Raw genomic sequence first — 25852 nt, forward strand, 5'->3', positions numbered from 1 at the left:
GAACATGGGCGCGAGTTTCATTTCCATCAAACCCCCTCCTTTTTCTGCGCCTGCTTTTCCTCAACACACTCCACTCAAGGGTGTGGCGTGAAAGTCTTACGACGAACAAACACTTTATGTATAAAGCATATTTTCGTCCTACTGTCTAGAAGGGGAACCCTGCAGGAAATAAGTTGCATAAAATCAAATACTGCACACTAGTTCTAGGCGCGTTATCTATTTGCTCGTGCGTGCGCACCTCCCGGTCTAAGTAAAGGTAGGTGCGCATGGTAAACGTGCGTTATTTTCTTTTATCTTTGTGTGCCAACCAACTGTCTACTAGTGTACACTAGTCCAAGGAATGTTGCAGATGAATTTTGGGTCATTGGTGTATTTTCTTTACCTAAATCGTTTCCTTTTTACCTGCACAACCTTGTGGTGCTAGCTAATTCTGCTATTTATTTACGTTTTTAATGGTGCTTGAGTAAACGTTTGCGGGAAACCAATCCTGAACACTGCACCTCTTCTTTAATCGATGGCCTTCGACGGCATAACAGAGCTGCTTCCCTTTTTTTCCAGAACGTGTCGTATGTTAAGTAAAATTGCTTGCATTTTATTCTATTCTTATCGATTCGATCACCCTTACATCCAAACAATAAACTCTACATGCTAATGTTAAAACAAATCCTTTGACTTTTGTGTTGTGTCCGTTACGGCCAAAGCAATGGAAAATTACATGTGTGTACCAAAACAGGGAGGGACCCAGAACTATGTGGCTAGTAGAGCAGTAATAAATACAACTAGTACGCATTCAGAGCAATTTTACACTATCAATACTACGGTAATTAAACAGACTACATTTGATTGATCTTTTTAAATATTTTTACAGCGCCTACTTCTTTTATGCTATCCCTTGACTTACATACATGTATATATGTTTGCTTTTTGTTTGCATTTATCACTCAAAACTCCCATACTTTCTTCATGACTGTCCATACCGATTGCTTTAGTTGTTTTGTTTTTTGTCGTTATGCTGATAGGTGGGAGCAAAAACGCAAGCATTTGTGCCGGTCTGGTCCCTGCCGCTGGTAGAAAGACGAAACCAAATCTCAAATGGTGATCGACAAACGTGAACCCTAACACTATGGCGTCCGCGTACCATTTGTTTGCCGAAATTCCTCCGCCAAGATAACAACTCGCTCAGAATATAATGCCACCCCTCGGCGCCGCTTATCGTGTCGGGGTTTCATCTCCACACAAATCATAAACTCTGAGCTGTAACTAGTATTATCGTCAGGTTTAACGACCTGAAGGTAGTTCGACAGATTACTCCTATAAGGTGTGACACGGCACGGGACGTCATAGTGTTAATGCTCCTCCACAGACTGCCGTGGTTTGCCGTGGCAGCAAAGCGTACGTATCGTTGTGACATTCCGCAACCAGTAGCGCAACCTTTCCTTACATATACTGTTTTGATTGAATGTTCCAAAGAATAACAACCTACATTTTAGGCGCTAGTTTCTATTCGTTCGTCCATGCGGCCGATGTTGGCGATTCGTGTTGTCGTGTCGAATAAAATTAAGCGTTGGAATCGACTGAACATCGGCCGCCGTATGTCGCATCAAGCTAGCGGCCAGGCGTATGCAAACGCTGTCTTCTACACGGAATCGTCTGAAAGGAAGAAAGGGGGAAAACAATTAATCATATCATTCTGCAAAGAAGCTTTATTTCTTCCACCTACCGTGGTACCACCATTTGGTTTTCTTAGGATTTTTGTTACAAGTCTTCACGTAGATCCCGTTATCTGGCGGGCGCCGCTTCTCTCGACAGCTACTTAACATCGACGATATACTAAGACAGACTGATTGTACTGACAACGCTGGGGACCTGGTGGGAGCAGAGAAAACGAAACGTCGATTGTCACAATCTAGCTCTTTCTAGGGAAATACAAAAAATTTTAATCTAAAAGAGCCTTACCAATCGTCCGTAAGGATCGACAGGCAGATGTGTCCGTTCGAGTAAACGTGCGGATGAACTGGTATATTGGAGCCTATGAACGTTACCTAAAAATAGAAAAAAAAGCGAACAAGAGATCGAATAACAGCGGTTAAGCTTTCATTTCACAAAATCTCGGTTGTTTCTCCTCAGTTGAGAAGCTTTACCTCCGGCGAGTCGAACGGATACTTGTTGTTAAACTTAAACAGCAGCTGGAAGTGTTCACCTTCGTATAACGTTCCTTCCACACCGTCGATGTTGATAATCCACCTGATTGGGGAGAAAAGAAAAATAAAAAGGCTTTTAACATTCATTCTTTAATGAATCATTCTCTAAGTAGCAATAGTGGGCAAAAAATATACACCAATTAGGACGGCAATTAAAAATAATAGTTGAACAATATATACAGAACTGATCCTGAATCAAACAAGAATTATGGTGAAAACTATTTTTAATTATTTAATGTGAAGGAAATTCCGCCCAATTGCAATAGTTTTAAATTTTTTAAAACTCAATTTGATGAAAGAAGGAAGGATTGTAAGGAAATGATTTAAATTAGAATTTTATTGCTTATTCCTCTGTAACAACTACGAATATTGAATTCGTTAGAAGGCTATACTGCTTCGAAACCAAATAATGGCACTTGGCAAAATGACTTACTGAGTTAGATTTTGGCTGACACTATCCTCATCCACAGACACTCCTGGCGGGGGTTCCTTGATTAACGACATCAGTTCTTTCTGCAGGCGTCTCTGCAAGGACAAAACCGATAAAAGGATGTAACTAAAGGTTAGTACAAAATGGAGAAAGTGCAACTGCATCAAAGCGAAGATCATATAGTTCTAATGAGATTGGACTCAGTTGGCAAAGACATCATGCGGGCAGCGGACGTCCTGGATCAAGCGTAGGAAAACTTGCCTCCCAACGGCTATTGTCAAGGATCAGCCTGTTGTTATCCTTGGCCGCATCCTGTATGGCGGCGGTGGTGGCCGTGGAAATCGTTTCCGATTTCGACGGTTTCTCCTTGCGCATACGCAGTCGGTTGAACATTTTCGGTTTCACTTTATTCTTCTCGATTCAGAACTACCACCCCGCTACTTCTCGCCGCTGTGGTCCACGAGGCGCTCTTTCCTCGGTCGAGCGATCTATTTCGTTTCAAGCTTCGTTCACTGACGTTTTCAGCACAACAATGTTTTCACTGCTGGTCAAGATGGGCCACTGGCCACGACTGCACACTGCCAGGCTGCTGCCAGACCCCTAAGACACGGTGCGTACGGGTTTTGGTTTGTCCGGTGGAGCATTTGATTGGGATTGGCACTGATTTATTTCGCGGAATTGGGCGCACACTTTGAGCTGCTCGAGAAATTGGCGGGACACCCCAAGATAACCCTGGACACGGGAGTTGATTAGAAAACGTAAGTGATCGTAGGGGTTGCATAAGGATTAACCGGTCAAGTGTATTTCGTTAGTTAAGCAAAACATTTCGCATCGGTGATTCAACATATGTTTTTTTGTTTTTCTTGCGAAATTCCCTCCTTCCCGGTCAGTCCAACCGGAAATGTCAGTTTACTTCTCGTTCCATTATCGGGTTGTTTGCAATGATTACTTCACCAGAACACAACAAAGATGTTCTCGGACGATCGTTTAAGACAAAGAATGTTATCAAGCGAATTTCCCGACCAATTGGCGCAAGATTACTCAGCAGGAAGTGGACGGAAAGATCGTCTTTCCCTGGGTCAATTGAACTGTTTCGCAGAACGGCAAGATCATTTGAGACGGCGAACAACAAAAAATGTATAAAATGTGAATCATATTCAACGATTTTACCATGAATCACCGCAAAGTTTGATTCTCGCAATTTTGATAGCGGGTGAAATTTAAATAAACTCAACTAGTTAATAACACATTCTCACTAATAACTTACTCTCATATATTGCCTTTTCAACTTTTTACATAGATCTCAAAGCTATTTCAACTGCAGCAAAAGTTAATAAAGTTTGGGGGGCTTGATTTCAAAATACTACCCCACCGATCGGCTTAAACTCGCTCAATGGGAACGGGAATGCCGAACGGTTAAATAGCGCCATGCGGCTAGAAGCCGGTCCCTAGGCCGCTCGCTCAAGTTGAACTTTAGAACAGGGTGAGTCATAAATTTTGCAAACGATTGCTGCAATCGGGGCGTTTTTATTTTTGCTTTATTGTTCAGGTTCCACAAGCTAAGCGCCACTGTGGCGTTAGAGAGGACGTGGAGCTCGGAGTGGAGTTTTTTCTCTTACTGTTCCTTCTGCGGTCGAAATTGCGCCTAAATCGGAACGCCGTGAAACCGTTGGCGCAATCACTTCGGCACACGAGAAGTCAAGAGGGTGAGCAAAAGAAACAAAACGAAAAAAAAACCATCATAACCGTGCGCCAGCGAAATCGAAAGCGCATTCGCAAGCGCATTTGCAAGCGTGCGTTGAGGCGCGTGGTCACATGGCGGGCCATGCACTTCATGGTGGCGCGTAAAATGTGAACTATCCGCCGCCGCCGGTTGCTTTATTTTATTTTATTAGTTTTTTTTTGCGCACTGCCGTCTTTACCGCCGGCTCTTTTTTGCGTGTGGCGTCGGTGTTAAATTTCAATGAACTTCGTTGCGTTGAAGGTTGCAGCGCGGAGCCGTAAGTTAAACACGATCGGTGCGCTGTTGCCCGAGCCTGCCCCGGTGCGCTACCGTTCGCAAAGGAGGAGAAGAAACCACAGAACCCCCCAACACCCCGTCAAACGCATCAACAGCGAAAGAAAGAAAAACCAAATGCAGCTGCATTTACCGGGCAACGCAGAGCTTCACTCAACAGCACTCGTAAAAAATAAAGTAAATAAAAGCGAATGCAAATAAAAATGCACATGGGTGTAAAACTAAACCAACAATTTCAAATAGGCAAATTAATCACTTTTGAGTGCTGCGCTCGCAAGATGGCCAAAGGGAAGGGACAAAGATCTATCCAAGCTTTTTTTTTCGATCCATTTGCGTTGGCGAAAAATCAGTATCTTTTAGACAAAGATAAATGTGCATATTTTTGCGAAAACGAAAAACAAACAAGGGTTAGCAAATGGTTCAACTCGCAAATATACATGATTTGTAGAAGAATAACGATTGCCAGAAATATATCGTTTATTATATATTTCTATCAACTTTGGAATTTATTTCAACGGTTCATAATATCTTTTGCAGCTTCTTAATATTGGAATTATATTAATGTATTATTTTGTTTTTAATTAACTCGTTAGCCGATGTGTCATTTAGTGAAAAACTGATAACACTTTATTTATAATTTTAATGCATTGCGTTATTATTTTCTATGGATGAAATATGTAGAAAATTATTGTACTTGAGTAGGAACCCAACTAAAAAGTAAATACAAATTTCTGGAATTCTTTAAAATCGTAAATTTTTCTTTATACCTTTTTTACAAAACATGAGCTATTAAAACGCAATAAATCACTAAAGCTCCTATAAAATCGAATCGAAGATCGAGAATCTTTGAGTTTCGGTACATAGTGGGACTTACGAATTTAAAGTCTTCTACACCTCTTGGATCAACTCAAGGGTCCAACGTAGCATCCAACCACTGGCGGCCGATGAAAGGCTCTCCATTGCATGAAAATGCATCTTGTCAATAACTGCGACCATTGCCCGCCCGGAGCGAAAAATATTAATACTTGACAGACCCGAAGGCTAGGCGTTCCTAGTCAGCGTTTCGCCGGGGGGGGCGAAAATTTGTTTGCTTAACGCCATAAATCATGCGTAAATCCGGCCCTCGTTGTAGCCATTAGCGGCGATAATTGTACGGCTTGTACTTACTCCGTTCGGCTGATCGCGGGACCTGTTCCTACAGAAGAACACCGTCTCGAACAAGCCGCCAGAAATTAGTACCGCGCGACGCACTCGCAACTGATTACACCGACAAAGCGAACGAGGTTATGTCAACGACGGCGCGTGTGTGGCGGCAGATCAGTCTCGTAGGTTCGATTCTCCGGTTTTTTTCCACCTCCCGCCTCGAGATTAATCGGCTCACGTGAGGTGAAAGGGGGCAAGTTTAAGGGCGCACAAAACAAATTAACCCTTACGAAGTAATAGAATTTTCCATTCGCCTATTGACGTTACACTAGGACTAGGAGGAGGAGGAAAAAAAACAGTCAAGACGCAAGACATCCAAGCATTACGAGAGTCAAGTGTCCAGCATTACCCTATGTACCTTTTACGAATAGGGGGCGTCGCCGTCATTTGAATATCTCTACCGTGGCTCTGATATCTGCCGCCAAGGCATTATTAAATATTCATTAAAAGCTGGTGCTTACCAGTAACCGGTACCGAGCGTTTTGATCCACCTGACGTCGGTTCGCTTAGATAATTGCGTTATGACATGGTCGATCGTATTCTAATCAGTCTAGACAATGATTACAGGAGCTGGAAGATGCTTTCTACTGACGACGCCAACGTCAGCCGCTTTTCGACTTAGCAGGATTTAGATGCATTTTGTACCCAAGAGTCGACGAAGATAAAAAATAATTGAGGTCATTCCCAGAAAACGACTCCTTTCAAGACGAACCGAATTCTCCAAATCCCATAGGGGAAAGTGTAGTTAGATTGATGGGGTACAATGCACCAACAATTTAAAGGGGAAAATCAGTTCATTAAATGAACTATTTCTATCAGACAGGAGTTCGGCGTGGGTTCGTATCCCAACCGAGACCGGACCCTCCCCTGTACGAGAGGACTGACTATTCACGTACTAAAAGGGAAAAAGTCCCGTTAAGGAACGTGCAGGTATGACCAAAGATGGTCGTTTCACCAAGAACAAAAAAAAAGATAAGAGTATCAAACCTTGAAAATTTTGGATATTTGTCATGGATGGATTGCAAAAGATTTCCGCTTCAAGAAGAATCAATTAACCTCACAATAGGTAAAAAACAACAAAATATGGCAAGACCTGTCGAGAACTAGTCAACGTAGTCTAAGTTCCTGTTAACTTTTTGTATGAGATTTTGAAAAAAAATATGTTGGAAAAAGAATAATTTCAAGTTGAAGCTAACAATTTCCTCCATGTGTTGAAGGTTGCTGGCATGATCTCCTTTCGAACGGCACACGGTTATTTCTAAAACAACTGCTTGCTAAAGACATATTTCAACCATTGACACCCATTCGACTGCCCACTCCAAGCGTAAAACACCCTCTCCAAGGGGTTGCACGTGCATCGTAAAACAATGAGATATCTGTTTAGCGTTAAGCATAATTTACTTAACCCCATTGCGGGCCGATATTTATTTGCCCTTAAGTCGCATGGTCCAAAGACGACGACGACGACGTTTTGCAGCTGCAAGCCAGACGATTGGCATGGCGCAGAGCATCATCATTGATGCTTCCGTCGCGATGTTAAACTTGCATCAGCTTCTTTCTGGGACGCCTGCTCCCCATTAGAGAGACTTAGAGGCCAGTTGTGCACAAAACCCGTTGCGCACAGGGGAAGGAAAAAGGGCACGCTGGGCCGATCCTTCAGGGCTAAACTACGCTAGGGGAGGCCATAGTGTGCAACATTGTGCAAGTGAACTGGAACACGCTGTATTATCGATCGGTACGACCTACGCTGGCGATAACCTTTACCAGATGGCGTCTGGGCCCCCTTCTGGGCTCGAAAATAAATAGCAGAAGGTAAGAAAGGAGGCCACCGGTTGTTTTCTAAACAATCGGTTCCCGTACTACTTTACTAATGCGGGAATTGGTCGACTGGTCGCTTAATAGTTATGTTTACCTCGCTCGAAAAGTGTGAATGGCGAGAGCGAGTCGGGCGGTAAACAGGGCGTTTAAGATGCCGAACCATTTTCCACGATCAGCATAAGAAATGCATGGCGTATTGGGGTTTATTTTAATCCAAGGATATCCTACATTATTGGATGTGATTGGCTTTAACGAATGTTGGGAGGCGCACTATTCTTGGGTTTGATGAAAGGTCTTCATGAACTCAATTATTAAATCACCTTAATTTAAAATAATTTCCTTTACTAAGAAGAAAGTTAACAGGCTCTCTTCAGTGATTGTCCAATGAAATGAAGTAAACAATCTACTGAATAAAATGAAAACAGCTACGTGTTAGCTCTTGTGATATTTACCTACCATGTAACACCATTCTCATGACTAATGTTTCCTATCATAGCTGGAAACATGAAGCGAGATATAAGCTTAAAAATATTATTTTTCGAATCAACTTCCCCTTCTTTAGCAAAACAAATATTATTCTTTATGCAAAAATGTCTCACTTCTTGAGTTTTATATAATCCACACACACAGTAGCACAGGCAAACACATGCTCATAAAAAAAACATCCCCAAATTAAAAACACAAGGTCAACATGTTCCGATGACCTCACTCCACCAATTAATCAGCTGTTGCACATGTTGTGTCCATGGCGTATCAACATCGTATCGGTTACTCCCGGTTCTATTACTCTCCCCGCGCGCTAATGTAAACAATCCCCGCGGTCGTTTCCGTCCCCAAGGTTGGACACTACGAAAAGTGACCACTTAAATAAAAAAATAAAAATAAAAAAAAAACAAAACAAAGTCCACCAAAAACGAACGGCCGGAGAGACTCGTTTCCAGTGTTTGCTGATAAACATGTGTCCCGGCGGGATTCTTCGAGGAGGTTCATTATGAGAAGCGATTTATGATCCCCTTCTTCGCCCCTCGGCGTAGCGACATTAACCCCGGGTTGGCCCGGGGCCAAAAACATGTCTTTCGAAAATTGAAACCCTGACCGCCGAACGGAGACGAAACAGTCATATATTTATTTTTCAGCAACATTTTCGAAAAATAATCGCACGGTATGTATATATGTTGATACCGAGTCGTTGTTTGTCGGATTAAATATGCTGTGATCCGACAGAAAGCTGTCGCAAACCAGCATCGCTTCTTTGACAAATCGATGAGGAAAATAAGCTTGAAGAAGCCAAGCAAAAGGACAAACAAAAACAATCGCCAACGAACCCGGAAAGACAAGGAGCACTAAAACACATACGGAAAGGGATCGTCTTAGTATCGGGTGTGAAAAAATGGATGCTGAATTAAAATGAAATATTTATTTGCTCGAAATATTTCAAATCTCTCTTCCATCCTCTCTACACACTCGGTTGAGAGTGTCTTTTTCGAGTGCGAGGAAAAATCATATGGCTTTACAAACGCTTCGTCGTATCGAGTGTCGCGAACTATGGGTGCGAAAGTGTGATCGCAGCCCGGGGACGCCAAAACAAACGGCACGAGTTTTAATCTGCTACTTTATTGGCGGGGGGTTTTTTCTTTTTTTGGTTTTGATTGCTGTTTTTCTTCTCCCGTCGAAACACTGCCGAAACGAAACGACGACATGGAACCTCCGCGATCGTTGGGCTGGCACACAAGCAGATTAACAGCTGCTCGCTATAAATTTATTCGCAGACCCTCTGGTGACATAATTGATGAAACAACCGGCAGCGGAAGTGATGTATCGTGTCGTGTAACAGCGCGTTTTGTATGCTGTTTGGGAATGACATTGATTTTCGGGAGGTTTTGCACAGGAAAGGCACCAAAACAAGGTATGTTAAGGGAAGAAAAACATTCTGTACCTTCGATTTCCCGTACATTGCTACACAAACTGTACGTCTTTATTCACCCTTCTCTCTTCGCAGCAGCATTATGGTAGCTTGCCAGCAAACCAGTCGACGAACGGATGTGGAATATATATATGGAGACAAAGGCGTCGTTTGCATAATGATCGCGTGCTAGCATAAGATCGTAGCTGCTTCGATCGACGTAAATACCGTGAAGTAAACAGAGAAACCATCAGAAGAAATAAGTAACGATCATCTTCACGTATCGAGACACGGCAACTGAACGCGCCCCTTGATTCTTAGTAAAATGTTCGCATCCGGGCTACAAAATTAGCTCTCTCGCGGCGCCAGCTCTCGCTGCCAAGTCGCCAAAGTGTTAACCGAACAACATGACGACAAGAGGAATCAACAAAGTGCTGTTAGTTTTGAGTGAATTCAATCGCAACTTTTGTAAAACGGTGACGATCGAAATCGGGAACCATGTACCGTAAACACGTTCGATGTTTCTTGTGTCAAACTAACGCGGCGGACGAAGAGAACGAAACGTCGTGACCACACAAGTCGTGATGTGCGTGATCGTCTCTGGTACGAAGAAAAAGGCACGGAAGACAACATGTTGCGCTGTTGTCGTCACAACACAAAGCGAGTTCAAAGCAACGACCAAGGGAACCGCGAATGTTCGAATCTTATCGTTGCAAATATCCACAACAAAGTTCGGCCTCGCAAAAGGCCAGATCTTGCGTTGAGGCGAAAGCAAAAGTTCCCGACCTGCCGCAAGATATTTTGACGTAAGGTGTCTGGGCTCGCCAGCGGGAAGACAAGACCATTCGGGGGAAAAAATATAAGTAACAGCACAATAACAGTCTTGCTATTTAAGCTGTAAGGATCTTCAAGCGTAATAACGCTTCAGAAAAAGGTTATTAAAAGTGGTATAACAGGAGAAACATTTAGCCATTAATATTGTAGAGCCTTAGTACGATTTGTAGATCACAAAGAAGAGCAACATTGTTACGGTGTATTTACTTTAACATCAACGATGACATAAAACACTTCACAACTCTTTAAATGGATTTCAATGCAACAGTAGCTGCATAAGCCTTTAATTCATTTCTGATGGCTTATGGCGATGGTTGGGGATACTATCAACTGCGGCGATAAGAAGACCCTCGGTCATATACATTCCACTCACTTATGTCACGGATGAGAGCAAATGCAGGGAAATGTCCTCTGCGCTGATAACGGTGTTTTCAACCCTTGCCAGTCATCGGGTGAACAATCGTATGCAGCTTTTATTTTTGGTACACAATTGTTTTGCATGATAATCAAGATAACATTTACCCGGGAACCATTAACTCGTTGGGGTGGGGTGCAAAAATGAGACGTTACAACCCTTTTCAAAAACACATTAAGATGCCTTCAACGGTGGGTTGAGCAACCTTGGGGGTCCTTTATTCTATAAAAAGAACAACACAAATATGTCCCGTAAATCGTGTTTGACCGCAAACTTTTTCCACCATATTGCTGACAGCTGAGGTGGCAAACTATTCTTCCAACCAATGATGGTCGATGGTTGACGAGAAAAGATTTATTCATGACACCCGGTGTCGTAAAAGTCCGGTAAAAATATACATTCCCAGCCACACGCACCACATCGGCGGATGAAGACATTCACCAGGACGCGCTTCGGTACTGATAATGTCGGCAAAGGCACAGAAAGAACACGAAGCATAAGGAAGCAAATCGATGGGCCCGAACGGCGGCAAGAATAATCGAATCGAAACAAGGGCGGATGAGTCAACAAGTGGAACCAAGACCATCGGCACCAATGTATCTTAATGTCTTATAAGCGCCTCCCGTCGGGGACTCCACAGCAAGACATCCTGGTTGCGGGTTATTGAATGATTGTCCAACGATCAATATCGATCGCGCGTGTGCGCACCGTTCCGTGAAGTTCCCCTCCTTCCCACCACTCCCCCGACGATGGATCGATTGAAACCGGACTGGATGTTCTGATGAAATATGGCACATTGATTGCCGGAGCAGAGAAGGCACAAGGCGATGCAATTAGGCTAAATTGAATATTCATTTCATTTGTTTCTTACCGAAAGTGGAAAAGAAAAGACAACACATGAGGGAAGCACATTCGAGGTGTTCGATAGGGCGGTGGTGGTGGTGGTCTGCTGTTTCGTTGGGGGCTTTTAACACGTGTTCTGAGAGCTGAGTTAAACGAAACGTTTGCTCACTTGTTAAAACCCCAGGGGTAACCTTCGTCGGAGTCCGATGCTCTGCCGGAGGGACTTTCACATTCGGCGGGTTTTTGTTTGTCGTCCAATTTGGAAGGCAATGTGTGATCGTCAAGCTGGAGTGCATTTCAAAAGCAAGCAAGTTTTTCTACTAACGTTTCCAGATGATTCAATTGTGTTAATGATTGTTTCGACCGATCGAAGATAATTGAAAGCATGGAAGTGTATTTGAAGAAGTCAAAACTATCCATAAGTAAAGTAAAATGGCCTAAGATATTTCAATAGCCATTGAGAGAACTCTGAACGATCAAAAAATGCAAAGAAAAGTTCTACAAGTATTGAGAAACTAAATTGTACTACCATTGGACTTTCAGCATAGGACAGCCGAAGTCAAAATCCACATGCAAGACACATAGGTACACACATTCCAAAAAGCATTGGAATATTTCCAATCTACTCGCTTATGCTGCCACTTTTCGATGGACTAGTTTCCAACCAGTTCTAAAACCGACATTCATCCATCCGTTAAATCCATTTCGCCCGATGTCGCAAAACTTGATCAACTTGAACGTCACATCGACGTCTGCCAGGGGCCCTAATTTTTGCGCAAAACCACCACGATGTGATGGTAACCTTCTGGGCGCGGAATCACATTTTCTGCACGATATGATCGGATGATTGTAGGACCAGTTTTTCCTACGATCCACACCGACAGCCGCGGACGGCCTAGTTTGACAAGTTTCAAGACACCAACCACAGAGGAGGGGGTTTGTGAGCTCACACTGCGTCGGATTGGAGGATTGCGATGATGACGATGATGATGATGATTATGAACAATTCACACCCGAAGGCAGAACGTGTTCTTCGCCCCCAATCCAATCGATCATTTTCTGGCAAATAAATAAACATTGGACCGATGAAAGGTTCGCTTTAGAAGCCGGAGTAGTGCGTGGAGTTGAAGAACTGGGTGTTTGTGGTCACGATCCAAATGTTGTAGCATTTTAAGAAGCGCGTGCGTGTTGAGTAATGCAAGAAATAAACGGAGTGTCTTTCTATTGCTCCAAGGGGGGAAAACAACACGGACATAAAGATAGCGGTATGTTTTGTAAATGGAGAAATTCATCAAATGAAATTTATCTCCCACTGACGATCGTCATAAAGATAAAAACAAAACTGCAGAAATTTAATGTCGACGAGATAAAGTAGGTTCTTCAGAAAACCCACCAGAACAACGAGTTGTAGTTCGGTGTTGCTTTCAACACGACGCGGCTTTCGACCTCGCGGTCTCTTCAGAGACTATTGCGGCGAACTATAAACCACCGGAAACCTCCATGTTCTTAATGGCCGTCCCCCAGACGGAGGAGTGGTTTTATGCGCTCGATTCACACCCAACACGCATCGTTCGTTCCCGAAGTGAGGTCCCTTTTTTTCCACGGCTTTCGCAGACATCATGAGAAATTAATGCAATTAAGCCGCACGCCCATAATCCGCCTCAATTTGGTCTGAAGTCGTGCTGAGGGCAAAACGGTGTTGTTCTCCCACGTTGGTCACGGTATTTTGGGAGCACACAAAGGGCAGTGTATCTTCGTGAGGAAAGTCAGCAGAAGATACAACAAGTGCTAGATGCAAAAACAGCAAGCTGCAACATATTCGGTAACGGCGAAGGATTTTTCTCATCCATCTCAACATGTCTGAGACAACCTATCTAGATTGTTGCCGCACGATTCGAATTTCTAGTGCCGTCAGAAAATGGCGCTATTACTCAATTATTCTCTCAGATACACCATTTGAAGACCAATCATAAATGTTTGAACACACAATTCCACCATCGGTACAAGCTTTAGCACCTTATTAGTAGCTCTTCAGCAGCTTATTAACAGATGATAGCCAAATAATCTCTCAATAGCCACTTTCTCCCCTATTTGAGGTACAAGAATGACCGTACACTTGAGCCATTGGGAAGCGCGACCTCCCGTGCGTATCAATCTCACGTCATTACATTGACTGGGCACATTTCATCGACCATCGACCATTTCCAGTGTGCGTTCGTGCGCGGCCAGAAGCGACTTGCCAGAACCACTTGACGCAGGAATTAAAGATGCCCGACACGCCGACCGAGTAATGCGGTGCCGGGGCGTTGCTCGCTTGTCTTTCCGCGCTGAAGAGATCCTCATAAATAACGGCGAATTGAATTCGTTTACCACGACCGGAGAGCGGGATCGCTATCGCGATCACTTTAAGTCATCGTTAGGGACGCGGTTTTGATGAGGCGGGGAAACATTTTGAGAACCTAAATCCCGCACTCCGGACACGTCTCCCGGGGCGATCCGCTTAGTCGCGCGGCTTTCGGTTGCTTTCTTGAGGCGATGACACACCGACACGATTCGCAAAGTCGATTACATTGCACCGTCTCCCGTTGGCAAAGGCAAACTCGCCCCGCTGCGATCTTTGCGGATCACCAGAGACAGAACCGCCCACCGCCCAACACTCCCCCAACCCCATCACAATGTTTAATGCCGCGGCGATGGAGATGACTAATAAAATAAAACACCAGACACACGTATAAAATGTACACATCTCGGCGTTTTAGAGGCGAGCAGAAAGAGCATCGAACCCGATCGCCAGGGCTAAAGGCGTCGGGGGTTGGCCAGGGTACCACGATCCGCGGCAAAAAACCAACATCGAGTCGACGTCGTCTGGAAACTACTCTCGCTTCTAGTCTGGGGCCTTCGTCCCGGCTTCGTCGAACCATCATCAGAGCCAATCAAAAATGAAAAGTGGCCCCCTGATGGTGCGAGAGGGCGGGCGGGCATTGGCAGGCGAGATTTGTCTCGTTTGGGTTTGCGAGGGTAATTAAACTTTATGGTTGTGAACGTGGTTCGTTAGTACTTGGCGAAACAGGCGAACACGTTCACTTTCCATTCGAAGTACAGAAGAAAAGGGCCCAAAGGGCGCTAAGCGGAAGTGTTTCCTAACTGAACGTTCTTGGGAGAACAGTTCGTTTGTAAGGATTAAAATTAAAATAATTCACCAAACATAACTGAACGTTAAGGGAACTGAAAAACCGGATTCCGGAATCAATCGGAGAAATCGGAATTTTTCTCTGAACATGTGTCTCCTTTGAATTAATATCTTTGGTTTTATTAGACAAATGCTATGTTTTAACGATTTAATTAAATTTTTCTGTTAATCGTTAATAACTACTTTCGACTAGAATTGGGTAGATCAGGATCAGATTTATGAATCCGAATAACTCCTCTTTGCTTTGAGTGAAAGAATCTAAATGTTAGAATAAGGGATTCAGCGATCTTTAAAGGTTCGTGAAGGTTTGCATTTATGTTTTGGTCGCCAGATCACGATTTCCTGGAATTTTGGGAATCATCAGTGACTAGGGGTTTCAGTTTCCAATTCAAATGAATCTCGGATGAAGTATGAAAAGTGTCGACGAAGTCGCAAGTAAAACAGGGGTAAGGAATTGACCAGTCACATTTTGACGGCGCACCACCTATGCGTTAGTGGTGCACGGTTTTCCTGTAATGAGTTAGCGAGAAGCAGGGTCAACATGGCCGCATGGTCGCAGTCAAACTGTGACTCATACAGAATGCAGTATAATCACAGAAAATCGGTTCATATGGCCTTAATTAAGATATTGAGTTAAGGACCGGCTAACTCAATAGAGGTATATGTCTCTAGGTTAGCTAGCAAAGGTCCCAAAGGCTGAATTCAATAAGCGTACTGGAGTATTGACCAACCGTGGGCGGTTTTCGGATGGAGTTTCATTAGACCAAGATCACTCAGCACGAAAAGTCCTCTAACTCAAAAAAACGGAATAATTGACAACTTTTGAATACCAAATATAAATGGAGAAATTATTTCTTCTTGTAAAAAAGAAACCTAACTCAAAACGTGTACAGGAAATCACTTAAACCCTACCACAATTTTAACCCTCACCTCCCTGGCGCTCGAAAAAACAGTCGTGCAGCCGCTGCCAATTATTCTAACAAATCATAAACCATCGCTTGCCACCACCAAGTGGAAAGCCAAGAAAACAAAAATAGACCCACGCTCTCGGATGGGACACGTCTGGGGCCAAATGGGGTTTTCAGAAAACGACCTCTTGCACACTTGCACACGCACAACATTATATTCGCAACCGGTTCATAGCCCAAGATCGTTCCGCGATCGTGGCCGGAACATGCGGGTTGGACGGAAACGTCGTTGAAAATCCACAGCTGTCAGAGCACACGCCGCGCGCGCGGGTGGAAAACGGACGAGATTGGGCAAAAGGGTCACGAAAAGCCACGACATCCTTAAATTGCTTTGCCGCCCGGGTGGTACCCCATCGATCACCCTTCCCTTCGACCACCTTCGAAAACACGGTTTGCGCATCTGAGTGCCAAACTAATCAACCAATTAGTTGCGAACTCGCTTTCCACAAACCGCGGAGTGGATGTTGAAAGAATTTGGTTTGAAAAAGAAAAACTCGACCCCCGCGCTTGGTACAATGTTCTATTTCTTGTGCTGATTTTTTTTCCACTGCGTCCCATTACTGCCACAACACGCACTACTGCATCTTGAAGGCACGCAGCAAAGTGCAGCCAGACGATGGCGTAACAAGCACACACACGCCCCAAAACCGCGCACAATGTTGTGGCGATTGGGGCAAGCGCGCCCCGCATCGGAAGCGGTTGCGTTGGGAAAAGCCAACACGAGCTCGGGGTTTTCTCGACCGGAGTTCGCGATCGTGTGTTTTCCACAACGTGGTATTGCTTGGTGAGTGATCTTGAACCGGGCTCGGCCTTGTGCCTCTATGGAAAGAACGAACAGGGAAGCACACCCATTAGGCGGTTCGTCGAAATTTAGCTTCGGTGGTATTTCGGGAAAGTCCGGCGATTTTTGGAGAAAATCGAAAGGTTCGTGCCGTTTCTAAACACAACCCTAATGCCGTCAGAGATAAGTCTAGAATTGTTACTTGTCTGACATTTCATTGCACACATTGGCCCAAAGTCAAAGGTGGCATTCGTGTGCCTTCTTGGAGACAGGAAAAACAGGGAATGATTGAGACATTTCCATTAGCAACAAGTTGTGTTTAGGAAGCAGTCTCTAAAAAGAGTCTGCGAGAGCGTCTCGTCGGCGAAGGTCCAAGCAAATTAGCGCCCAACGACAACTCACTTCGTCCGGGTGACATCTTGTTGGCGTGCGAGAAAAAGAACATAAACAAAGTAAGGGAAAATAAACCTTTCTGAACGTCCGCATTACTCACCCACCTCATCGAAGGCATCGAAGAAACGCGGAGTGTATTTCTTTGACTGGGGCCAACTGTCATCGTTGTTCTCAGAGGATAAAAACATCACAGGTTTCCTTGCCTTCAGCTCAATCGCACCGTGCCCTACACCAAACGGGAACACAGTGAGCAGACCTTCACCCTCGAACAACAATGATTCGGTCGAACCACGCCGTCCGTAGGTAGCGTAAGTAAGGTAAGTGATCGTATCGTCTGCCTTGAAGATGCTCTTCCCGATCGCAGCCACATGTTGGTGGTTTCGCTGAGCGCGATGGTGATGACAGACAGAGACCAGGAACAGATTTGTGGTAATTGTTTGTGCAATGTTTTTGGTTTTCTATTTTCACCTATACCCGCAAGCAACAGCTCATACTTCGGAGAACCGTAATTCAATCGCATTGAGATGCTGCGAAAGCGAAAACATATTCTTCTGTTGGGTAGGGTAATTTTACATCCGATTGGTTTATCATTATAGAGATTAAATGTTCTGCTCAAAGATATTTTTATTTAAAAAATGCGTAAAAATCCCTATCTCTACACCTGATTACTTAAAATTTCTATATTTATTTGGCATACCAAAAAGGTCACTGATATTTTAAATAATAAACTGTTTGATGACTTTCAATCTTTTACGAAATCATCATGAAAAGCCTTATTTCAGGACACTTTCCATTTTATTTCCCTTAATTCCCAAACACAAGTTTGTTTTAAACTTTCTCTGCTGAAACTTAGTTTTTCAATCCTAATTTTTGTTGATGTTAAACAGCTCAACTCTTTTCTGTCTGTTTTCTTATTCGACAGCTGTACTTAACAACTTTTTCACAAGAAAATATGGTTAAAACTTACAAAAACATTTTTCGTACATGTTTGAAAATTGTAATTCAAATAACTTTCAACGAGTAGCGAAATTCTTAAATTATTGGCAGTACACGCCTAGCAGACCAGTGTCACCAACCAGTGCTTTTAACAACGAAAACATAGGTCGAATCGATGCGAAGAGCTTTCTTTCAGCGCTCATTATTCATCCTTGTAACGAGCCGATTATTCTACTGTCCCAAGACAACTATCCCGCAAACCCCATCGCACACCATCGATCATCCAAGTGGGACGTACAGATAAAACGTAAGCCGAGAAATGGTAAATTGCAGATGACTGGCGCTGCTTTTCTCATACGCTGTACAATGTGCATTCGCGACGGAAGGGAATGAAAAATGAATGACGAGCGATAAAAGAAAGGAGTCAATGCATTCGTTTCGCAGGGGGAAAGGTAGGACAGTGTGCCATTTTTGCGGCGGTTAAAAGATAGTTCAAGGAAATGAAAACTGAATTGACATCCAGAAGAAGGAAGAGCTGTTTCTTCAATGGTCAAAGTGAAGGTTATTCCCGTTGTTGTGCATGCAAAGAAGTGAAAACATTTCTACAATCCCACAATGCATCGTATTCGAAGGCAACCTTATGTCAAACTCATGGGCGGGTAAATTATAATTTGACCCATATTGTGCCACAGGCCTTGGAGAATAATGCTGTCTCGTAGATGAACTGCACACATTTGAAGGAACTCAAAGATAAAACGCTGTTTCAATATAGACGTTCCGTTGATTGTGTCACTTATCGCTCGTGTTTCCTTCTTATCACTTTATCTCTCATCGGGCAAGTTGAACGAACCGTGCACCGCTGGTTTATGGGGAAAAATAAAAAGATGAACTTCGTCGTGTTTTGCTGTCTGCGAAGCGAAACATGGTCCTCAGCAGTGACGCAAGCGATCTCCCCAGCGAGGCTGTGTTCTGTGTCTTCGTTACAGCATCAACAAAACAGCATCTTTGTACTACTTCCCCGCCCCACCGGCAGCCAGAGTGTGCATAACTAGAGACCAGATAAGCGTTCTAATTTCATACCAAAACAAACACTCTTCAAACGCGAAACCGCTCCGGTGGCCACTCTAGGGCACATGTGCGCTGTTTTCGATTAGGGAGCACTTTATTCTTTCTTTTGATTTTTGTTTTAACTGGATGGAAGCTGCTTTTTCTTTTGTGTGTGACCCCGTCATTGCACGATGGACAATAGTATGAAATCAAAATTTATAGTTTTTAGAAGTCTGAAGGTTTGTGGTCGTGAGGTGCAAAACGACGAAATGCATATTTCCGTTGTTTAACTTTCTCTTCTCGGTACCATTTAAAAAATAGTTTTCAAACCGTATCTCATAGAACCTTCCAACAATGAAAAAATTATGTCCAGCCAATTGCACTACAAAACTCCCACTGTGCGACCGATGAAGAAAGAAGAAAACAGCCGTTCAATTTTTAGCGTGCAGCGGCCGCCTCTTCTTGGTGGCACAAAATCGGGATGATTTCAAACAAACCATCGTGAAGCCGCGCGCTCCTATCCCGGTAGGTCCGTCCGCGGGGTCGGGATTAGGAAACTCATTACAACTCGCGCTGATTCTTCGCGTCCCGTGCGGCCACCCACGGCGATCAGCGCGCGGAAGGCAGGGGGCGAACAGCCAAGTTTTCCGTGCATGTGTGTGCCGCCTGTCTGTTGAATATGGTGCCGCTCGAGAATGCGTGCTCAGCTGGAGCAACCAAACCAGATAGTTCCGCCGTCCGAACACAAACGCACTGCTGCACGCGGCGGACTCACGGACAACGAACGATGGAACCCCCGCGGTGGAGCTGGATCCGAAGGGGTTTTTTTTCGGGGTTTGCATGCTGCACATAAACATACGGTCAAGGAAACGACTTCGCAAGTTTCCAATTTCCTGCTCACTTCACACGCCACTTGGCAACCAGACGTGCTGAAAATAGGTGCTTGCCATTTGTAGAGCACAGTTCTCGGGTCGCTCTGCTGGCCCGCAATGTTGTTGCCACACCGGGTAGTTTGTAATTTCAAATTGTGTTTCGAGAGTAAAGAAATTGATGCATTTGTTTCACAACTTTAGCATGAAGTACACACAAACAGTTCACCACGTTGGTAGTTTCTTTAAATGATACAAGATGATCGTTACTTCAAAAAAGCATTTTGAATGGAAACCAAAAATATATCAAATTTCTTTGAAAAAAACCCTAAAGCCATTGCTTTCCAATGCCTTTGACTATACAATTGTGATTCCCGTAAATGTATCGACCGTTACCTGAGTGGCATGAGAAAATAGATCGCCTTAAAGCGCACCCTTCATTACCTCATCGATTGCATCCTATTCGGTCTTCTCGATGGGGAGAAATGAACTCACAAAAGAACCATCACCGAACATTAGCATACATCAGCGCTCTTTGCAAACATCGCCACGCAGCACTCCCGATCCGAAGCACGATCGATCGATCCCTAGATGATGGTCTGAAAGTCGTAAAATACTTCCGGCCAGTGGAGTCACATGTGCGCGAGATGAAAATTCAAAAGCAACGTGACTTTGGGTTGAGAAGCGAACAAGAAGACGACTGACGTTATGATGAGTGTCGTTGCCCAACATCCTGTGTGCGTGCATAGCATTCCCTTGCGTTATGCTCGATACGAATCGTAAATTAGCGTCCCCTTCCCGCCCCTGTACAAACCCGTTGTAACCTCGGCAGAAAACGCCAGGGTGAAATAGTTCCGACAAATTATGGGACACCAAAAACCGCACAAATGTGACGGGAGTTGTCTGGGAGTAATTTAAATAGACCTACAAAGAGATAAAAATATATTTTTCCCTAACGAAAAAGAGCTTTACTTCAGTTTGCTTTGGCCACAGTCAGAGGTAGGTTAAATGCCGCCGTTTCATAAGACGTACACCGGGGCTCGATTTCGTGCGCACCGCAAGATCAAGTTTCTAACCCGTTTTCCGCATGCGTCACTTTCCCGCCGCATTCCCACTTAATTCTTCTTCAAGACTGTAGGTACACTACTTCGGTCCCGAGAGATCGGGGTGGAAAATGATACTCCACCCTCCCCCCCCCCCCGGAGTGATGACACAGTCGACCGCACGCGCGTTCGCAATTTGCCACTCTGGGTGGAAAAATCATTTTGCACCGTTTTTCACGCCTGTTAATTTCGTGTCCATGCGAGCATTTTCCTCGCCGTTGTTCTCGTTCCAGCTTCCGTTCGAATGCAAAGGCGTCCCAGGCGTTACACTGTTTCGTTTAAGGATGGATAGGATTTTCCAACCGGTGGAAAACAGTTGAAGTGCGGCGAGCAATCCACATATTTGTATAAACACACAAAAACCAACTCAACGACAGGGGGAATTTACACGCACACGTTTTTTTCGCCCGTGAAAAAAGCAAAGTGCAAATTTATTTTACCAACTGATCACCGATTTATTCTTCACGATCAACGTACACGTTCTGAACGCATTCGCGCGCGACAACAAACTGACGATCACTTTCCCGATGTGCCGTACCGATGCGAACTGTGGCCGCCGGAAAACTGAACAACTGATCAGTGGGGGGAGGACGACCCAGTGTCGTTGGCTCGCGTTTGAAACGCGTTAAAGCGCGAGAAAACGGCGAGAGCGCGAGAGAAGCACGCGTCTTTCTCGCGTAACTTGGAGCCGGTTTGTGGTGGAGATGTTTGTTTTGGTTCGCCGAGAAGCTGCTGCTCGCGGAGACCGATCTTCGTTGACCATGGTCATGCATGACGCGTGGGCGTAGTGGCCAGATAACGCTTCCTCTGGAGGTGTTTCTGTCTGGTGGTGGGGAGGATATTGAACCTTTTTCAATTCAGCACTTATCCATGCTCCAGGTCGAGGGGAATCGGACAAAGTTCCAGACGACCAGATTAATTTCATATCCATCACGTTTAAACCAGGAAAAAGGTTGGTAGAATTTCTTTTGTCCAGTAAATTTATAAAAAAACATCCCATGGTTATATTTCATATAGAAAAACCATTCAAGGACCTCGACAGAGAAACATAGGCTGTAGAACATTTAAAACCTAACCCAACTAACCGAAAAAACAAGGAGCAATAAATTATTTTTATCAAAACTGCCACCACGTGTCCCTCACTATGGTGCCCGGACCCTTCGAAACGCCCTTTTCTAAATTGTCTTAATCGATAAAGAATTGCAAACTTCCTTCCAAACCTTTCCCCCCTTCTTGACCAAACTGATAGCATTCGTTTTAAAGTAGGTACTAAATGGTTTGCAATTTAAAAACAATTAATCCCAGCAAAGATAGTAGGACAGGGTTCCGGAAGGGGGTGTGTGCAAGCCGGTTATTTCGTTGCACACATGAATGCGATGAGCACAGCGCAATAAAACACGCTGGAATTTGAAATGGAAAGTAAATTAAAGATAATTGTTACCGGGGATACTCGTCGGGTTGGTAAGACAACTTACTTTCCGTCCCATGGGATGAAGAATGTATCTTCTGGAGAAACTCCAGAGTGTATTTTTCCAAAAACAATGTACAAACAATTTTCTTAATTCACACCCTACAATCGCTTCGAAGTTAGGAAATTTCTGAAATTTCCAACTACCAATATATGATTACAACTAAAGGAAATTCGTTTGGCTACACTCTTGGCAGCATATGCTCGTCGCTCGCTTTTTAACAGCAAAAGGGAACAGTAACGTGCCATATGGTGCACTTACGCGATCAGTTGCAACGCAAAGGGAATCGACGGAAGCAGCCAGTCATAGGAGAATGCATTTCGCCATCGAACGTTTCCTGTTTTCGTTGCCACATGATGGATCCATTAATCGACCGTACCCCGGGTTGTAAACAAATGGGAACCCTTTTTTCTGGGAACTGTTTTCTCTTCCTGGCAGTCACATACATATGGACTTAGCTATCCAAACAAATCGGCTGCAACTCTTCTAGGAGTTGAGGCTAGGAGCACAATTCCGTTCGCTACATTTTGCACTTCAGGGATCGAAGATTATATCTTGCCCAAGTGCATCCAAGTGATGGTGTGCACTGGAGGTAGAAAATTAAATAAAAATCCATCCCCAACCCGAACAAAGAAACTGGTTATTTTCTGGGGCGCGATCTATGGGGATGCTTTGTTGTACAGCAGAAAGCCAACCGTTGTAGGGGTGCGTGGGACAGACGTACGGTCGAGAAGAGATGCAACTATATAAATAATCGCTTTGGTCCACCCTGGATTGGCGGTGCATTTTTGGCGCATAAGCCATCCAAGGCCAGTGAAACGAGCATTACCACGTACATCACGTTGTTATGGAAAATTAAAAGGATAATGATCGTTCCTTTATTTTTATATCCATTTCAGCCACTCTTGGGAAAGCAATAGTGAACATTATTGTTTTATTACCCTTGTAATAACAGAGATGATATAAAAATCACGTTTACTTCGTAGTTGATTCATAAGATCTCTTGGCGATCGCATCCCTTGATCGACATAGTACAAAGATTTTGTGAAATTGTTGTCTAAAACAAACGCAGTTGAAAATAGAACATAAAAAATTAAACATTACTACCCACAATATACATCCATAAAAGCTTAATCGGTTCGCCGCAACTTTTCCGTTACAAAATAGGGTCTCCCAAGCAATGAATATAAAAAAAAAGCAATGTGTCACAATTAATGAAGCCATAAATAAAGATTTCTGTCAACTGCTAATAAATTCAGAGGAAATTGACTAGCTGTAGCGGCAAAGGAGAAGAAAACCCAAATTTATCGAAATCGAAATCGTTATGTACTGTGTATCCAGTGTGACTATCGCATAAATTAAGCTATAGACAACTCTCAAAACAAAGTCTTGAATAACGAACCCCACATATAAGTATAAAATTTCACGATTCCCATCCGCAAACATTTAACGTTGAACCTAACTTAAATATTTTAAAGCATAAAAAATGTATATTTTCTAGTAGACCCAAACATTTCAGATACCGAGAGCATGACCAAAACTTTCAGGACAATTTCTAAAACTTATTTTACATTGATGATTAACACAAATCACGCAGCAACTCCAATATTTTTTCCGTCTTATTTTAACAGTTTAGAACAATATCAAAAATTCTAGTAAAAAAAGGGTGTTTCGGGAACCCAAGTTACATTTTTATTATGTGCTCCCAATTCCCCTAATACAGCAGTGGAACCATTTCGAAACCAATCGCCACGGTTTCGCGCCTGCTTAAGTGGACATCAAGGATTGTTTTGCTTCGTTTTGAATGGGAAAGGCAACAATCTTCTTTGGAGAAAAAAAAAGACCGTTCCGTTTACTTAGCACATAAGCATACACCATACCATCGGACGCATCAATCGCACCGAATCGTCCCGGATTGCGGTAAAGAAAACAAAGCGAAAAGAAGCGTAGCACCATCCGCCGGATCAGGGCAGACGGATCCTCCCTGTTGGGGTGGGGTGGCAATTCCTTACGCATCCCCCTCACCCTTCTTAGATAACTAACTCCTTACTTCATGTCGTTGAAATGGTGCGGCCACATGCGGCCGTAGTGTGTTTACCCAAAGTTTGACCTCATCTAGCGCCGCTTCGGCAAACATAAATAACCGAAACGGATTTCAAACGATTCTCGTTTTTCTCGAAAACGTGCTTCCGAAGGCGTCCGGCGATATGGTGCCGCAGTTCTTGTGTGTATACACACATACACACCCCATCCATCTCTTTCTCCCTTCATCTCAGTGCGATAGTTTTCTTTATCCGTTCCATTTGCGGGGAAAGATATGATTCACTGTTGGTTGTTTATCGAGTACCATGCCTGATGAAGACTGGTAGCATGTTCGGCGAGGGGTACGGGCGAGGGGTCCGGTCGAGGAGGTGGTTGGTCGCTGGGCGCATTGTTTGGCGCTTTTCGTGACGCTGTTTATCATATCTAATTTTAATTGTTTATCGATTAGATTGGTGCTCCAGGGAAGTTGGTTGCCAGCAGAGAAAGTGCATTTGTTACATATTTTAGCTTTCATGCCATCATTTGTGTGTGTTGCACACTATTTCCCTCAACAATCTTCGAGATTTTCTTCCTCGTATATCGGAGTATGATATGCATGAATGATGCACGTGATTTCCTTGTTGCACAAACAACAAAACGGGATTACTTTTCATCGAAGGGCCTCCTCCATACGGACTTTGAACAGGCGACGGTATTTTAGTAAGGTACACAAAGGTGCACACTGCCTCCACCACAAATGGCACCACAGATGGTATGACGCACACGTCTATCGATCCTGGCAGTGTGCCAATAACCGGGAGCAGAAAAAAAAGTCCAGCTTAACCTTGAGCTCAGTCGTAGCCATTCGGCGTAACACGAAGATAACCCTTCCTCCGGCGATAACAACCGATGGTACCATGTGTCCTAATTGCTGGAGAACCCCCGTAGTATGCAAGCCTTGATTAATTGCATTGAACTCGATTCGTGGTTTACACTAGTCACAATCCATTTTAATCACAGTCAGCTGATGGTTTTCCTTCGCTTTTTCGCCTGCTGCGCCTGAATATTCGTTTGGTAGTTAGGCGCACATTCCGTCACACAAACTGCCATTTCCTTTGTCGCTAAAGTGCAGTAGCAATATTGCCCTTTGCTTTTTGGTGGTGTAAAGAATAATCAACTCAATCAAGCACACTTACCTCGGACGGACTCATTGCCGTCTTTCTGGAGCTGTCAGTTTTGCTCATAGATTCAAGGACTGCCTGCAGTATTTTCGCACGTAAAACCCGCCGTTGCACCGCGGAACACCGTCCGAAACGAACCCCGACACTACACCGAAATCACAGATGGAGCCGATGAAAAGCCGTCCCGGGGAAATGTTTGTTTTGTTGCAATTGTACTTCACCGTGCTTT

The 25852-nt window shown here is 44.0% G+C and overlaps 1 protein-coding gene across 2 annotated transcripts; it reads right to left on the reverse strand.

Moving 5' to 3' along the window:
- Positions 1-1012: 1012 nt before the first annotated feature.
- Positions 1013-25852, reverse strand: LOC131281746 (ubiquitin-conjugating enzyme E2 W). Of its 2 annotated transcripts, XM_058311093.1 has the most exons (6): positions 2893-3027; positions 2635-2726; positions 2142-2244; positions 1957-2042; positions 1721-1866; positions 1013-1650 (listed from the first exon to the last, which is right to left on the reverse strand). In XM_058311093.1, the coding sequence occupies exons 1-6, from the start codon at positions 3022-3024 to the stop codon at positions 1637-1639; spliced, it is 573 nt and encodes a 190-aa protein (XP_058167076.1). In that variant the 5' UTR covers positions 3025-3027; the 3' UTR covers positions 1013-1636. The 2 variants fall into 2 exon arrangements, with proteins under 2 accessions (XP_058167076.1, XP_058167077.1); XM_058311094.1 differs by lacking the exons at positions 1013-1650; positions 2893-3027 and adding an exon at positions 25639-25852 and having other exon boundaries at positions 1704-1866.

The sequence above is a fragment of the Anopheles ziemanni genome, chromosome 2 (genome assembly GCF_943734765.1).
Source record: "Anopheles ziemanni chromosome 2, idAnoZiCoDA_A2_x.2, whole genome shotgun sequence".
NCBI lineage: Eukaryota > Metazoa > Arthropoda > Insecta > Diptera > Culicidae > Anopheles > Anopheles ziemanni.